The 14,362-nt window shown below is 37.8% G+C and overlaps 1 protein-coding gene across 1 annotated transcript in view; it reads left to right on the top strand.

Annotated features, from left to right (window-relative positions):
* CEP128 (centrosomal protein 128) overlaps positions 1 to 14,362 on the top strand; it is a 217,293-nt gene that overhangs the window by 66,995 nt on the left and 135,936 nt on the right. Inside the window, exons 14-15 of the mRNA XM_063290184.1 lie at positions 714 to 1,364; positions 2,790 to 2,954. Coding sequence (XP_063146254.1) covers positions 714 to 1,364; positions 2,790 to 2,954 — 816 coding nt within the window. The remainder of the gene's footprint in view (positions 1 to 713; positions 1,365 to 2,789; positions 2,955 to 14,362) is intronic.

Genomic DNA, 14,362 nt, shown 5'->3' with positions numbered 1-14,362 from the left:
ATTATGATGGAGGACTTTCATCTGTACAGTTACCAGGATTTGATCCTAACTCAGTGGAATGTAATTGTGTTACCTTAATGCATGTTACTTTTGACAGCAAAACAACCCATAGATTGTAAGGTAAATATATATATTTTAAAAATAAATCTGTAAATGAAACAGCATAGATTAAAAATATTGTGAAGAGTTACTCCTTCTAACAACGGAACAGAATGGGGCAGGGGGTGGTGGATTTCCTATCAGCTTATGACCCTCTGAATATCCTCAAACTCTGTTCTGGATCAAATGCATATATAGGCAATTCAGAATTTGGGAAATGCTGCCCTTGTATATATGTGTGTCTGTATGCAAGTATGAAAAAGTTGCTTGAATATTTAAATAATGAGAAGCAGATAACTATCCTATGAAGTTTGCTTATATGTTTAACTGGAGGAATGAGAATTCTCCAGTAAGCTCCACTAAGCTCCAGACTTCAAGCTCCATATCACATAAAGAGAATTACATAATTTACCAGCAAACATTTTGTGCTTCAGATCATTCTTTCTCATCCAATCAAATTGTTAGTGTGACTAGCAAAGTTCATGCAGTGATCCATTGACACTCTTCTTTTGGATCAGTTGTCTTTTAATTTCAACCGTGCTATTTTGTGCCTTTTCTTCCCCATAATAGATTCTTAGACCACTCAACACTGCCCTATTTCATTTGAACTGTAGGTTCTTAAAGAAAAGGATGAATTGAAGAGCCAGCTTCTTTCAACTATGCACCAGATGGAAAATCTTCAGAAGGAACTGACAGATGTTCTTGAGAAAAGGGCCAGGCAAGAAGAGGAGATGCACTGTAAAGAAATGAAACTCAGTGAAACTAGATCCTTGCAGATGGCTCTTGAAGAAGAAGTCAGGGATGTCAGAAAAACTACGGATAAACTTGAGAACAAATTGCAGAAGGAGAGTCTAATACAGACTCAGATAAGAACTGAGAAACAGCATTTAGAGGAAGAACTTGCAAGTATCAACATGATCCATGAAAAGGATCAGACAAGATTGTCAGAGATGCAAGCAGTTATAAAAAATTTGAGTGCTGTTCGGGCTGAACTAGCCAACCAAATAGCAGAAGAGGAGAAATCCAAAAAAGAAATGGGGAAATCAGTAATGGAACTGCAGAAAAAAGTTGAATCTGGTCAGGAGGAGATGGCTATCCTCAATAAGCAACTGAAACTGGAAAGAGATGTCCATAAACAGGAGCTGGCAGAACTTCAGTCAGAATTGCAGCAGATGAAAGCCAGACATGACCAACGTGTCCAAGAGATGATGAAGCTATTCAACCAAGAAAAAGAGGCAGCGGCTAATCACATTGGAATGTTGAAGGTATCTCTGAGATGGTCAATGTATAGTCATTATTATTGCATAGTGCTGTATAGATGTGCTTTTATGAAGTGGTGCTCTTGTCTAAGTGGTTCGAAATGCTGGCTAATATTTTGGGGCTGTTATTTTACTCTGAATTTTACCCAAATTATTTTGTTTGTATATATTGTCTATTTCGTATTTTGCTTTAAGGAGAGAGCTGTATAGGCAAGACTGGATTAATTTTATGCAAGGCAAGTACAGTATTGAGAACATAGAAGAGCTCTGTGGGACCAGGCCATAGGCCTAACTAGTCCAATATTCTATGTCTCACACCCTAACCGGTTGGATACATTTAGGAAGGTAACAGGTTTGGATTCTAGAGTGATAACCTCCTTCTATTCTCACTTTCCAGTAATCAGCATTTAAGGCAAAGAGGTAATAAATAACCATCAAAATTAGTAGCCACAACAGATTAATCCTTACTGAATCTGTCCACACCCCTTTAAAAGCATCCAAATTGACTACCATTACTATAGCTGCAGGCAGCAAATTCTAGTTAAACTATGTACTGTTAGAAAAAAAAAATCCTTTGTCAGTCCTGAATCTCCCTACATTTAGTTCCAGTGTGTAATTTCAGGTTCTAACATTTGTGATAAAGGGAGAAAAACTTCTCTTTTTCTATGTTAGCTGTGCCATAAATGACCAGCTTGTTATATTTCCCTCAACCCTCCTTTATGCCAAGCAATAATCTTTCTCCGTAGGGGAGATGCTTCAGCTACGTCATCAATACTCCAAGTATAGTCTCTCCATGGATTTGTACTGCATAAAAGATTATCATATTGGTAGTTCTGCTTTGAATTCTCATTCTAATGATCCAGAGCACAGAATGTTCATTTTTAAAAAGACAGCCGCACACTGGCTTTTCATTGTGCTGTCTGCTGTGATTCCAAGCTGCCTTTCCTGACCCCTCATTGCCTTTTCAGGTCCCATTAATATATGGGAAATGTTGATCAGTACTAACTATATAAAACGTTCACTATCACGTAACAGCTCTGTTGGACAGTTATTCCTGTAAAAACCTGATGTTTGATAAAAGAATAAATGGAGTTGAAATTATTTTACCATATAAACAAATATTGCATTGACAATAAGTAAACCAGATGTGGATTTAGTTTGCTAAAAATAAGCTATAGGTTTACTTCAAACTCGCTTTCCTTCCGGTGCTAAACAAGGACTATATTTTCTCTCTACCACAGTTGTAGTTTCCCTCTTACTTGTCTACATAACCCCGTTTCTTCTTCTTAGTAAAACTGGATATATATTGGGGATTGAGGGACATCAAATTACTACAAAGGAATATTTGGAACCAGCATTTTCCTCCAAATTTCTGTGCCATTAATATGAAATACTAAACACTTCATTCCTTTTGTGGCTTACTTCCAATAGGCAGAACTTGTAGAAGAAAGAAATTTTGTAAAGGCTCATCGTCGACAAGTAGAAAAAATGAAAATTGAATGCGATAAGCTAACAGCGGAGCTAACTCACAAGGAAGAAGAAAATGCAAAAATTAAACGAAAATGCCACATAATAAAACAGGAGTTAGATGAAAAGGTAAAGGAAAAACATGGACCTGTGTAATTGAATAGTACATGTTCAAAGGGAAAACCACATTTAAGACATAAGAAATACTTATTTTTTTTATGATGCAAACTTCTATCTGTGAATTCTCTCCAGTCTTTTTATTTTACTCTTCTTTTCCTTTTTCTCCAAATGCAAAAAGAAAAAAAAACATAAACTCTTCTTGTACTTGATATTTATTTATGTAGTTATATACTGCTGCATAATAAAGATGCTGACAACAGACTATTAAATGAAACATTCTGATATCATAGTTCTGATTCCTGATCCACAGTTGAGGTCCTACAGCTGAGTAGTGAGAAAATTGCTTATGAAAGTCCACCCAATGTTTATTTAAACTTCAGGTATGCTACACACATAAATTCAAAACTTGTGCTCTGACAAGTCAAGTATACACTGATAAGGAAAGCTGCAAATCAATAAAATACTTAAAGAAAAAAAGTAAAATATTATTAGGAGTGATTTGAGTTTATAGACATTCTATTTATATATAATATAAATAATTATATATAACTACAGTATATTATATATAATCTACTTATATCCTAATACTAGCAGCATTTTAATATTCAAAAATTATCTGAAATTCTATTATTTATTATTAGATTTATATCATGCCCTATTTTGTACAACTTAAAGCAGCATCCAAAATGCTCCTGCCTCCTATTTCCCCTACCAGAAACAATCCTATGAGGTTGGGTTGATAGAGAGGGACTGGCCCAAGGTCCCCCAGCTGGCTTTGTGCCTAAGGCAGGACTAGAACTCATGGTCAGCTGGTTTCTAGCCTAGGGACTGAACACTGCATGAAACTGGCTCTCAAACTACGACCACCCAACATGGGGCTTGAACCCACAACCCTGGGATTAAGTCACATGTTCTACCGACTGAGCTAGCGGGGCTTTTTGAGATCGGATTATTTATGCTTAATTGATATTCTTAAATTAGCCTTTGTCATCACTGCATGTAGCATACCATGGGAGTTTAAAGGACAGAAATGCAAACTATCTTGAGTTGTAAGAAGCAGAGTAGTATAAATATGTTTTTTTTTAAATACATGAATTTAAAAAATTAAAAACTGATTTTATCAGACCTACAGGAAAAGTAAGAAGTGAATGCCATCAATTACCTTTTATGGAGTCCTTGGTGCTGTCTGAGCTTGGTTGTTTGCTTGCAGATGTTTCATTGTCTGACCAGGTAACATCATCAGTGTTGCTCATCAGCTGATGATGTTACCTAGTTGGGTAATGAAATGTCTGCAAGCAAACAACTAAGCTCAGAGAGTACCAAGGACTCCACAGTTCAATCCTGAGCTACATACATTCTCTTCTATTGCAATTACCTTTTAATAACTTAGTCCAGAAAATGTATGATCCGCTATAGATCAATGCATTTGAGCTTACATACAGTAGATACAAAGGATTTAACATCTGCCAGTGTTCCTAACTTGTTTTGAAAGTGCTAAATAAACTAAAGTGTTTGTAACAGTACCATTAACATAGTTCTAATGGTTTTATGTGTGTTACTTGATTTAAAACGATTCAGTAATTCCAAACCAGTTTTTTAACAAAGTTGTACTTTTAATTTTCCTGTTAATAATTGAGATTAATAATTCAGTAAATTAGTTTCAGTCCCCCCTCCCAATTTTTTTCACTATTTTTTTAGAACATGTAAACCTTTTTTATTCAACAAATTATTTTATTTATTTTTATTTATTTTTATTTTATTTTATTTAAATTTATAAGGCTTCCCAATTCTGCAATGACTCTGGGTAGCATACAGTACAAACAATTAACAATAAGAGAGAGAGAGAGAGATTCCTACTCTCACACCCCCAAACCTTTCAGCGGGAGCCTAGTTTTGGTCATGTATGGTGATGATATGCATGATATGTCCTTAAGGAAGTTGGGGCATTGCATATCATGGCAAAATGTTCTCAGATATTTTCCCTTTTTTATTTTATTTATTTTATTTATCCAATTTGTCCTCACCCATCTCCTCCCATAGGGGGACTCTGGGCGGTTTACAATAATCAAAAGAGCTCTTTTGAAAAAAAGATGGTAAAACTAAGTATTAACGGCCAGTGGGCATATTTAATGTATTTAAATGATAATTGTACTGGTGTAAATTTAGGTGGGCATGGGCAGGTAAGGCAGAGAAAAGTTACCATTTTTTTCTTTTAAGTAAAGTCAGTGTGAATATTTGTGTGAAAGAGTATGTATGGATGTCCACAAGTGTCTGTATGTTTAGGCAAAGTGATCAGAAATATTAAAATTTCTTTTTACAAAGTACCTGGAGAATCACAGATGTTTAATAGGTATATTATCTCTCTTGAAACAGCTTTGGCCACCTTTCTGAGAGGACAACTTGAAATTTTTTTAGTCTTGAAATTAAAGAAAACCGCCACACACACACATGCACGCACACAAACAACCCTCCCCCCCACGACTATCCACAAACAATTGGATCTGACCCCATAGTAAGACACAAAAAAGCCCTAAGTTACATTGTGGAAAATACTGATGTGTTCCAACTCCCTTAACTTCACTGCCTACCAAACAAATAAGGAAAAGAAGTATTTCTGGTGTGCCTTTGTCTAACTCCAGTGCATATCAACATTTTCCTCTCCAAGATTTTAGTTTGTTTCCCATTACAGCTTCTTTTGTACACTACAAGTTTGGATACTTTCTCATTGTTCATTGCCACATTCTTCAGGTTTGTTTTTTTTAACCTTCTGAGTTGTTTTCCTTTTAGTATGTTTTTACTGTTTTCCAAGGGGGCTACACCAGCCTTTTATGGTTTAATGCTTCTGGTAATGCTGCTGAGAATTTTTATTCTTATTAAGTATTCTGTGGGAGGTGATAGAAATAGGCAGTGGGATTTAACAGGCTTCAAGAATATTACTAGGACGTGACACATTTATAATGTGATGTTCCAATGAAACCTTTTAACAAAAACATTCTGCTCTCTCTTAATAAAAATGTAGGTTCATCCTGTAATTTGAAGAACTCAATGATAGCATCCCATAGGAAATTGCTAATGGTTTTCCATGTTCTCCAGTCTGTTACACAACTAAAACATTGCTTAAACATTTGGCTCGGAAATAAAAGTTGCGCTAGTGTATTCCAGCAATTTCCAAAGGCTGTCCTGGCCAATCTGTGTTTGGATTTGCACTTTCTGATGACAGGTTTTCTAATGACTCTTCTTCCTGCATGGATATAATTAAAGAGAGAATAAGAGAGCACAGAGTCTACTTTTACCAAATCAAAATATTTCCCTGGGTAAAACAGTACCATGATTGGATTCTTACTATTGTGTTCTTTGGATCAGAGCAGAGCAGCTGCTCAAAGCTAACTCTTTATAATGTCAAAAAAAAAAAAAGATCAAATGAGAAAATGTCAAACAAGGATTCATTTTTGAAAACTTGATCAGAGGGCTGCATTCTGGTTTTCATTTCCTTGGGAGCTTTTTTTGTGAGTTATTTATTAAATATGTTTTCTTTGTATCCCTAGGAAGTTGTGAGAAAACGGGGGGAAATGAACCTTTGACCTAATCTAAACTATGTAAATGAACATCTTTTGAGTTTATCCTCCCCAACATGGCCCTTGTTTTGTAAAATAAAGTCAATGCATAAGCAAAATCAGTGCATACTGTCATATGATGGGCATAAAATAGTTCACAGCCATCTTTTCCCCCTGTAATCCTGTAGCATTGTTATCTTCTATTACAAATATGGACAGATTTCAGTGTTACATGCATGAGCCCAAAGTGGCCAACTATGTCAAGGAAAATGTGACGATCCCCAATATGTATGGTGAATTTCAATAGTAGCGATAATCTACTTTTCCTTGATTTCATGGTGTTCTCTGAGCTTGGTTGTTTGCTTCAGACATTTCATTACCTAACTGTCAGGGTAGCCCTTACCTCAAATAAGACACGGACTCACTTAGAGGGACTAAGGATTTCCGAGTTTATTGAGGTAGAATGTGTACGGAGAAAAAGACGGGAATGGGGGTGTGGTAGCAAGGTGCCCCGTTTATACTTTAGTGGCGGACCTTGCTCTCCTCCACCCCCCATTGTCCCCAAGCCGGGTCCGGATGGTGCTTAGCGCCGGTATCGCTCTCTGATGGGTTTTCCGGGCTATCTCCGATGTCTTTTCTTTGTTTCTTTGCCTCCGTCTGGTGCAGGTGCGTCCCCTGGGGTAATGGGTGGGAGTTCCCCCGATCCGTTGATGGGTTCCATGTCCTGTTTGAGTGCTTTTCTATTATCTAGTGATGGGTTTTGGATTAGTGTGCTTAAGGGATTATGTGTGTGGATGATGGGACAATGGTTGACCCTTCCTCTTTCCTGATGTGCATGTTCCCCGTTGTGATGCACTTATGCCTTGCAACGGGGAACATGACACTAACTAGGTAACATTATCCAACTAGGTAACAGTATCCAACTAGGATTTTATGTCTGCAAGCAAAGAACCAAACTTGGAAGCCACCAAGAACTCCACAGTTCAACCCTCAGCTACATATATTCTCTTTTATTTATTGTCTTTTTCTGCATTTGTTGTGAAATGTGTTGGGATTACAGCAATTACTTATTATATATAACTTCAATTTATTTATCCTCAGTCCAGCAGATCATTGATAAACAAGCCACTGGCTCATATGACATCATCAAAATTGCATTTCCTTCTAGAAAATATCTCACAAATGTTCTATGCATGTACTTTTACCTAATCCCACTCAGATTGCAATATTGTGTGAGGGGTCTGATCCCAGCAATGGTGCAGACTGATAAAAATTCAAGTTTAGGAACAATGTGGTCTTGACAAATTTTGCTTACATTAAAATAATTGAAAATATATGTGGAATGAAAGGGAAAAAATGATATTTCCCTGGAAGTGTGGGCTTTTACATGGTTGTCCTATTGTATATATAATTTTTTTATTAAGAATTTGATTATAATAGTAAGATCTAACACAAACTAAACCTAAAGAAAGAAAAGAGAATAGAGAGAAGGAGTAAAAAGTGCAAGGAAAAAGAGAAGAAAGATAAAAGTAAGAATATAATAAAAAAGAAATATATAAAGAAGTGACTTTCAGCCTTCATCACAAGAAGTATAAACTCTTTACAATAGGACAAATGGTTGTCCTATTGTAAAGAGCCATTAGTTCTTAAAGCTATTAAGCCTTGAAAATCTCACTTCCCTATATTTAAATTTGCAACATTATTGGTGATGCTAGATTTTTTAAATTAGTACTTGGAAATAGAGTAATTTTTCAACAGATAGGGGGCATGGTGGCTTAGTGGTTAAAACGCCAGGCTTGTCGACTGGAAGGTTGCAAGTTTGGTGGTTCGAGACCTGAGTGCTGTGCAGCAGAGTGAGCTTCCGCACTTGCCCCAGCTTTTGCCAACCTAGCAATTTGAAAGCATGCAAATGCGAGTAGATAAATAGGTACTGCTTTGGCGGGAAGGTAACAGCGTTTCCATGATTGTCATGTTGGCCACATGACACAGACGTGTCCTGAGACAATGCTGGCTCTTCGGCCATGGAAACGGAGATGAGCACCGCCCCCTAGTATGTCATTAGACACGACTAAATGGGAATCTTTACCTTTTACCTTTACTTGGAAATAGAGTAATTCTTCAACAGATAGGCTGTGGTCCTGTGACTTGCAGGCTAGATACACTTCAGAACAATATGGGAACTAGCATGTGGTTGCTACAAAGAAGAGATACATTTAAAACAAAACCCTCTGCTATTTCTGTGGAAGTAAGCCACCAATGGATCAAAGTTTTTTTTTAATTAGCCGAGGGATGCCATTAGATAATCACATAATTAATTATAGAAGTCATTTCCATTTGAACATGAAAGAAAACACTCTGACTGGCTATTTGTTATGATGACCATATGAAATATCAAGATTCCAAGATAGTATGGCTTCAGATGCCAGCATCTGAGAGAAACAGTGGAATAATGCAGTCCTGTTTTAGCTTTCTGGAAACATCTGATTGACTACTGTGGGAAACAGGTTGTGGACTAGCTGAAACTTGAATGGGATCCAGCAGGAGATAGTTGATTTGTTGTCCATGGCTGTGTACTGTTTATGGAAACTGATTTCATTCTGAAATGATCCTAATTCTTATTTCTGCTTGGGTTTTAACATGCTCTCTTAATGGATATGGGGCCAAAGTAGTTGTACCAGATGCTGTGAGTTGGAACTTGATGCACCTCATGATGTGCTGTGATAAGCTGCTGAGTTACCTGGCATCTTTTTTCTTACGTAGCTTGGTTGTAGGAGTAGAAAGGGGATGCTTTCCTTGAGTACTGTCAGGAGATTTTAGTTTATGCTACTTTTTTTGTCATTTGTAAGCATAGTAATGTGCTAGAACAAAGACTGTAGAACTGAATTTAGAACAAGTATCAAGGCTAGTCCAAAGTCTGCTTTATACAAGCCAAGTCCCTCCTTCTCTCAATAGCCATTTGCTCATACTTCCCACAGCTTTATTGATTTGACTTGATTTATAAATAAATATATAAGTAAATAAACAATTTCATTCTTAAAAATGCCAGAGCAATTTGGTCCCAACAATAGTAGCACTTTAACAAAGCATAGAGGAGTATGTTGTCAGCTTAGCTTCTCTGCAGTAATGCTATTGTTACTGCCATAGATGACACCTCCAGTCATTTGAACCTCTCTTTGCACAACTTTATTGGTGGCAGCAACTAGTTGCAGAATCTTCAAGGGGAAACAGTGATTTTTCTCAGTGCCACAGTTCCAGACTTGGAAGCAGGCTACTTTACCAGTTAAACCTTACCTAATGCAATGTCTAAAGTGATATATCAAGCAGTACTTTGTGGGAGATTTAAAATGGTGGCAACTTGCTGTCATAGTTTAAACTTCCGCAGGAACTCTGCTCTGAAATAGGGTAAAGAGAATAGAAACTCAGGGGAGTCCTTGGTGCTCTCTGAGCCTTGTTTTCTTCTTGCAGATGTTTCATTGCCAGACGAGGCAGCATCTTCAGTGCAAAGAGGGAGTGGGCCTTGCTCTCAGTTTATATACTGTGGCTTGCCCTGCTTCTGTTGGTGGGGGTGTTGTTCTCTCCTTGGGAATTCTTTGATTGGGCTGTTGTTTGCTGCTTGGTTGATTGCCTGAGTTAATAGTTCCTTGATTAGTGTGTATTGCGCTGTTTGATGGTTCATCTGGGGTTAATCCTAGTGTTGATTTTTGCATATCTGGGTGTTGATTGCTGGCGAGGGAGTGTACTGGTCTTTTGGCTTTTCTTTTGTCTCTTTTGAATGGTATGTAAATGTTGTTTACCTCTATGTGTCTGTTGATGGCTGCTTGGTCTGAGTGCCAGGCTTCCAGGAATTCTCTGACGTTTTTGGATTTGGCTTGGTTTAGGATGCTCACCGTTTCCCAGTTGAAACTATGGTTGAGTCTGTCCATATGTTGTGAGATTAAGGAGTTCTCATTGTGTCTTCTGACTGCTAGTTGGTGTTCATGGATGCACTCTGCTAGTCTTCTGCTTGTCTGTCCTACATAGTGGCTGTTACAGTCTTTGCATTGTATGTTGTAAATAACTCCTGTTTTTTCTTCTTGGGCTATTGGGTCTTTTGGGTTGCTTAATATGTTTTGAAGAGTAGAAACTCAGGTAGGCTGCCATAGGAAAGGTGTCCTTGTCTCATTGCCTTTGCAATTTCTGAGTCAGTCTCTTACTGAGCCTTGAGGTAATACCTGCCCTAGTAAGCAGAAGATTTTGGCTAAATGTAGATCTTTATCACCCAGTCCACCCTCATTATTCTCCTCTTATATTGATTGGTTGCAGAAATCCTGTCCTCCTGATGGACATAATTCAGGGATGGGAATGCTCTGCACACAATTCTTCAATCTCTTCTGCCCAATATATATTGATGCTTTAAACTAAGCTGTTGTGAGTGAGATGTTTGTGTCAGGCAAAAGCTGTCAGCTGAGAAAGAACCCTAGCCCTGAAGTGTAAAATTAAATAATTTTGCTTTGGAATAAATCTTCAGATATTGGATATGAGTTGTTCTCTGGGTTTTGTTTATTTGCTGGATGGAAGAAGTTACAGAGAGTTTCAGTGACTGTGTCTCTCTCTGCCAATTCTGAAAGCTAGAAATGCAAACTACAATAAATGGCAATAAAAATTATTCCATCCTGTCTTCCCTGGAATAGCCAATACGCTACTGTTGCTGACTAAGACTGTCTAGGTAATGCTGGCTCTTTCCCAGCTTATTCCATGATGGCAACTATGTTCACTCTGGCTCAACTCTCCTTGGTACTGAAATGCTAGCTTAACTCTGAACCACTAGTACACTAAATGCTGTATAGTAGTTGAAATGTAAGAGATCCTTCTGGGAATACACCTCTGGGTTTACTGGTCACCTATTTCATTTGAAATTAGAGTTTTCTAGAAATCTGCAAGACTGTGTCTTGTAACAGAAAGTCTTGACTGTAGCTTTCTCGCTTGTTTCTTTTTAAAAACAAAGTGAGATACATTTTTGGAACCCAGTTTTGGTTCTATTCACCTCTGTATGCCTCCATGCAGCTCATATTTAATTTGTGTTAACATTAAGGTTTTGGTTATGATGGGAGAAAATCCCCAAGTTTGAACTATTTCTAAACAATCCAAAAAATAACTTGACTGAATCCAAGCCAGTCAGGGCTAGGGCTGATTTAGAGTTCATTATGGGCACAATGTGGTTCCATCCTATGTGTTTCTACTCATTTTCTGGGATGTTGCTGCTCGAGAGAGGGGAATCTGCACTAAACTGTATTGCACAAGAAATAATCCATGTAAGCTAAGTTAAAATGTAGACACCTTCATAACAGTCATAAGCTGTCATTGTTTCCCAGCTGGCAAGACCCTGGCAGAGGCTAGTGGCTTCTACGTCTGCAGTGGCACTGTCTCTACAGGCCACAGGTAGCTAAGTAAATGCTTTATCACAAGCCTGGCTTATCTATTAGATGTGCAAGCATGCTTTACTATTTTATTTGATCCCTTGCTGAATTTATGATGGCTGATCAACTCATAATGATTCTATATGATATAGAGATACTTTCTGTAGCATCAGTTCTTGAGTTTCTTAACTATGGAAAATCACTTTAGTTGAAAAGTGAGTTTTGAAAATGATTTACATTTAAATATGTAGAAATTGTAACGGCAATGTCAGGGTTGTAAGGAGTTTCAGTAATTCAGTATTGTTGATTCATTGCAGCTGTTGTGAAGTGGCTTTCAACAACCTATGCTAATAATGTTTCTAGCACTTACAAAATAGCAGCTCAATGCTAGTATTGAAACTTTGAGGCATTTTAGTTCAGGAATTGTTATCCATCATGTGGAGAGCAATGAGGCTGAATGTAGAACCTGGCTGTATTGTGCAAAAGATGAAGCAGTTCATAAGGCCATTTGGCATAAAAGGTTGCACAAGCTCTTTCATGCATTAGATCTGTGTTACATTACAGTTTGGTTGCAAGTATTTGGAGAAATAGTAATTGCTTTCATACACACTCACATGTGCATACACACATTCAGAGTTAGATGGTAAAACAAAACGTGTGTTCCCGAACAGGCCTTTGATAATTTCCATGTGGTAAACGTGAGAGGGAGAATCTCCGTTCTAGTCTGTTCCAGCCATTCTCCACCACAGACCTCATAGTGCAGAGCCAGTTGAACTATGGATAAGAAGTGGTGGTGTACCTAAGCTACAGCCAACCGTTGTCTTGCTATTGCTTCTTCCTTACTGCAGTGTGGAAGAAGCAATAGCAAGAGAACGGTTGGCTGTTTGTAGCTTAGGCACACCACCCTCCCTCCCATCATGCCTGCTGGCCTGACTCATAACAACAAAACTGAAATCCGAGATTTTAGTGTTGCTATAGCAAGAGATTCTCAGCTTTCATGGAATTAGCTAGAACATGAATCTGAGTAAACGCCGAGAGTCAGTGGAGGACAGGAAGGCCTGGCGTGCTATGGTCCATGGAGTCACGAAGAGTCAGGTGCGACTTAACGACTGAACAACAAAATATTGACATTATCTTTTACACTTCTCATTCTGTTTCTCCCTCCTTTAAAAAGGGAAACAAGTTAGAGCTCCACCGTATACTTAAAAGAGACAAATTGTATTTAATGTTCTTTTATTTGTCATGTTCCAAAAGAAAATAGCTGTCGGGAACTCTCTAACTGCTGTTAGAAGAGCAGCTACTATTGCTGCTAGATTTCCATGATGAAAATAACAAAAGTTAGAGGTACTGTCTGGCGCTGCCTGAAGCTCTTAGAAATCTAGGCATATGTCCCCTATAATTGAGCAAGCAAACAGATTGCAGTATCCAGGAGATTTCTTTTGCTCTATTAGTTGCTTTTTTGCATTCGTATTGAAACCTCAGAGCAGTTTACATAGTGTCTGTCCTATTTTATCCTCACAACAGCAATCATGTGAGATAGTTTTGGCTTGGATGGGATGATTTACCCAAAGCCAAACAGTCAGCTCCATGGGTGAGTGGGGAACTGAACCATGCTCTTCCAGGCTCAGTCCAGTACTGGAAATTCTATGTTACATTTGTGTGGAACATGTAACATTTTTTTTTCATAGTGTCCCTACCATCATAAAGTACATCTTACCTACACACACACCCCAGAGCCCTTTGAGAGAGGTGGATGATGTTGATGATGATGATGATTAAAGGGGAATGGGTAACATAAGCCTTGCAAATGGGCCCCTGCCTTGCCACCTTTAGGAAGGAGTTTCTAGCCATGTCGTCATATATGGTGTGGCCTTCAAACTGATAGAATCTGTACATCCCTAGTCTAGAATTTTTTCTCATGCCTCCTGAAGAATTCCTACATAGCACAGAATGTGTATGGAAACGGTAGCATGATTCAGTCTATAGCGTTCGTCTTGCCATTATTATGTACTGTGCTGTGCTTATCTTGGAGATGAAATCATTGGCTATGGCCTTCAACTGGAAAAAAAAAGAGAAAGAGAAAAATTAGACCATAAAATTTTGCTAATTTGAGGGGAAAAGCTTTGCTGTCTTCAGTTTGTCAAACTTGCAACCGGAAATCTGTGATTAGTGTTCTGTTGATGGAATTGTTTTTCTGAAAACAATTTTCAATTAAGTCAAACTGGACAGCAGTATTTTGAAGCTTTCAACTGTCTACACATTCTTCATCAAATAATATAATTAGAATTCTGAAAAAAACCTCTGGGAGGGGAAATTATGGTGGATGCTAGGATCATGTTCGTAAAAGTTATATTTTTTGATGGGATGAAAGAGTCCCCATACATGTGACTGTGTATTATCAGATTCACAGAATGGTTCTCCCCCTAAAAAGGATCTACATATTTCTGGAAAATGATTTTTTTTTCCA

The sequence above is a fragment of the Candoia aspera genome, chromosome 1, assembly GCF_035149785.1.
Source record: "Candoia aspera isolate rCanAsp1 chromosome 1, rCanAsp1.hap2, whole genome shotgun sequence".
NCBI lineage: Eukaryota > Metazoa > Chordata > Lepidosauria > Squamata > Boidae > Candoia > Candoia aspera.
The sequence above is the reverse complement of the archived record's forward strand: the minus strand, read 5'-3'. Positions and strand labels throughout refer to the sequence as shown.